The 3,497-nt window shown below is 32.7% G+C and overlaps 1 protein-coding gene across 1 annotated transcript; it reads left to right on the top strand.

The window, feature by feature from the left end:
• The first annotated feature begins 1,386 nt into the window (after nt 1-1,386).
• LOC112171047 (UPF0496 protein 1) lies at nt 1,387-2,214 on the top strand. The gene has a single exon (XM_024308290.1). The coding sequence runs from the start codon at nt 1,387-1,389 to the stop codon at nt 2,212-2,214; it is 828 nt and encodes a 275-aa protein (XP_024164058.1).
• Nucleotides 2,215-3,497: the final 1,283 nt, after the last annotated feature.

Genomic DNA, 3,497 nt, shown 5'->3' with positions numbered 1-3,497 from the left:
TCTGTTCTCTTAATTTGTTGTTATGTATGGATGAGAATGACACTGATTGTAAATAAACACTCATGAGGAATAAAGCTATTTAAATGTAAAATCTCATTATATTAATCAAAAGGACAAATCATACTCATAGGATTTGAATGTAGGATAAGAGTTATGAATCGCCCTTGCAGCTGAAAGCGATAATCTGGTTTGGAAATTAGTCATTGTTGTCAAAACTACCCGAAATCCTTTGTTTCCCAGGGAACTATATCACCTCACCACTCTAAATGAAATTATAAGATTTTTTTTTTTAATGTTATCTGTATTGTCATTATAATATATGGGGCCATTCTCTTGAGTAATATATATATATATATATATATATATTTTTTTTATTTTTTATTTTTTTTTTTATTTTTTTTTTTTTGAAGAATTTCAGTAATTTGAACTGAAATTGATTCATTTTTAAACGACATCCATAATTAAATATTGGCTTAATAGCCAATTTGCTACCCTAGGTTTCACCTTGGTGTCAATTTGCTACCCTAACTTTTATTTTAGCCAATTTGTTACCCTAAGTATTAAATATGCCAATTTGCTACCTTATGTTCTCAAAATTAGCCAATTTGCTACTTTTTTTTTTGTCATATTAATTTGTCAATTTCTTTGTCCTAACATTGATTAATTTGGAAAATCTAAGGTAGCGAATGACTAATTTGAAAATTTAGGAAAGCAAATTGGGTAATCTTGAAAGCTTAGAGTAGCAAATTTGATTGAAGGGTGGCAAATTGGCTAAAATAAAATCTAGGGTGGCAAATTGGCTAATTTTGAAAAGTTAGGGTAGCAAATTGGCTGAAATAAAATGTAAGGTAGCAAATTGACACTAAGATGAAACTTAGGATAGCAATTTGACAATTATGCCTTAAATATTTTAAACCCAAACTACAGTGAGTATTTTTAACGCTACCTTTTTTTTTATAATAATTTTTGCACTGAAGGGAAATGGAACGTGGACTTGGCCGGACTTTCATCAGAGTTTTATGTGGCCTAGAAAAAATGATGACCCATACAGCTGAGATTCCTACGAAATGTTCCTATAGCGAGACGTTAGTCTCCACGTCATTTCAGGAACATTGCAAGGAAAACGCAGACTTGCAATCGTGGGACACAGAACTCAAAGAACATGCAGAAGAGATCTTCAAAACCGTCAAGAGTGAAGGAGCTCTCTCGATTGATTCCTGGAAACCAATCATAAACTACTGGTGGTGTTCAAACAAGAAGATTGTGGAAGAAATCTTGGCATTCAAGAAAGATATAACTGAAGGGGAGGGGAGTAGTAGGAAGAAGAAGAAAAATGAAGAAAGAGTGAACTTCCTGGCTGACGAGTATATTAAGAATAGCTCAAACATGCTGGATTTCCTTTCTGAAATAGAAAACTTCCTCCTGCTTGCTCGTAATAGCCATTCATATACTGCAAAAGTGATTCAACAGTACTTTGAGATACCCAATGGCATGAGTGGAGCTGAGTTCTACGGGAAGATTGTGGATAACTTTAAAAAGCTCAGGGGCTCTGATAATATCTTTGACCATTCTGCTAAAAACTTGCTCAAAAAGGCAGAAAGTTTGAAGAGTCAGCATGAAGAAATGCTTCGTAATTGGCAAGCCGAAATCTCTAAACTTAGTAAGAAGGAGAAACGCGCGAAATTATGGAAGAACGTCGTGAATATGATATTTGTAGGCGCTGTGGTTGGTTTGGTTATTGCCCAAATTGTGACTGCAGTTATAGCTGCTCCAGCTGTTGCAGAAGCTATTAGTTCTGCCATTGTCCCCATAGCAATGGCTGGACACTGGACTGTCTCTTTGTTTGAAGAGTCTGAAAGAGCATTTAAGAATCTGCAGGAATTAAATGAGGAGAGGTGTAAGGAAACTAGAATTGCCATTAAAGAGTTGGGCGACATTAAGTTTTCGATTAATGGTGTTATTAACCAGATTAATTCAGTCATGTACAATCCAGGCTCTGAAATGGATCGGGAACAATTAGATTTCACAATGAAGGAAATCAAGAGCAAGCTGGGAGCGTTTCTGAATAAGGTTGAGGATTTGGAGAAGGACGTAGAAAAGACCATAAAGTATATAAGGAAGGCAAGGGATGATGTTCATATCATGAACACCCAGGTCACGCAGGTCAAAAAAGGAGCATTTTGCTTTGAAAGCTTAGCTCGATCTGACATTTGAAAAGGGCACTCTTCGTTTTCGCCTGTTTTCCGAGTTGGTGTTGGGCCAGCCTTATGTTTTTATTATTACTTTTTTTTTCATTTTAGCTTTTAACGAATAATTCTGAAATGGAAGTTACTTGTAATAGTGATGTTAAATAAAAATTACATGTTAGTACAAACAATTGAACAAGTTCAATTGCACTTGAATTGCTTTCAATTTTGATTTTGTTTCACGTACTTTGTATTCTAGCTTTATTCATCTTGTTTTGAACTTTTGCATGATCAATGAGATTGTTGTTAGCTCATGTCTATTAAATCTGAAGTCGTTTTGCTTGAACCAACTCCAGCACGTACTCTTTTTTAGTTGTCATTTTAATCAACCGTGATAAACATGGTCAATATCACTTCATGTTGAACTTCTATGCTTTCCGCCAAATTTTATCATTTTAAATCCTTTGCTGTTTAAATAAATTGTCTTGTATTTTTTTAGAAAATGACTTAAGCCTTCTTAACTTGTGATTCTAAAGGTTTGTGGACTTGTGGTACTGTAACAAAACCAATCTAACAAGGTGAAAATTGAGGCATTACAATAAATGGATTTGACACTAATCTAATAAATTATAATTAGATTAAGAATTTGACTATAATTCAAGATGTTATTGATATAAATTTAAATCTAACATGTATATGTATATTGTAATCAAGTTTAGACTTAAGAACACAAATTGACCTTGTGCAAACACGATTACTCTCGATATTCATTCTTGGTGTTTCTCCTCCCTTTATAGAATGTTCAATGGGTAAAGAATAATTTATGCTTCTTGATAGCTGGAACAGGGACCAAGGTCTTCTTTATATAGGCAATTGAGTAAGGTACCAAATGGCAAAGCAAAATTTTTTATCTAGGAGGATCAAAACATAATAAAAAAAAACACTAAAATTACTTAATTACATAGTAGTAAATACATTTGAAAACTAAATTAATTCCAAAATTTGATGCATAGCCAAAATAAAAATTATATTATTGAGTATAATAATAAGTAAGAAATGAGGGTGAGGTTTGACATGTTGGTACGTTATAATTCCAATATTGTAAAGGTCATGAATTTGATTCTCAATGATATATGTAAGGGTGAGATGGGCAAAATAGATTTAAAAAAAAAAAAAAAAAAATAAGACGTGAAAAAAATGGTAAGTAAAATTGAATGAGCGCATGACAATCTCGTAGACGAAAGAAAAAGATATAGCTAAAATTATATTACTGAGTATAATAAGTAAGAATTTAAAAAAATAATAATCAGT

The sequence above is a fragment of the Rosa chinensis genome, chromosome 6 (assembly GCF_002994745.2).
Source record: "Rosa chinensis cultivar Old Blush chromosome 6, RchiOBHm-V2, whole genome shotgun sequence".
NCBI lineage: Eukaryota > Viridiplantae > Streptophyta > Magnoliopsida > Rosales > Rosaceae > Rosa > Rosa chinensis.
The sequence above is the reverse complement of the archived record's forward strand: the minus strand, read 5'-3'. Positions and strand labels throughout refer to the sequence as shown.

What these genes read in the sequence shown, in the direction of transcription:
- LOC112171047 (XM_024308290.1), top strand. Translation starts at nt 1,387, where the DNA reads ATGCTGGATTTCCTTTCTGAAATAGAAAACTTCCTCCTGCTTGCTCGT.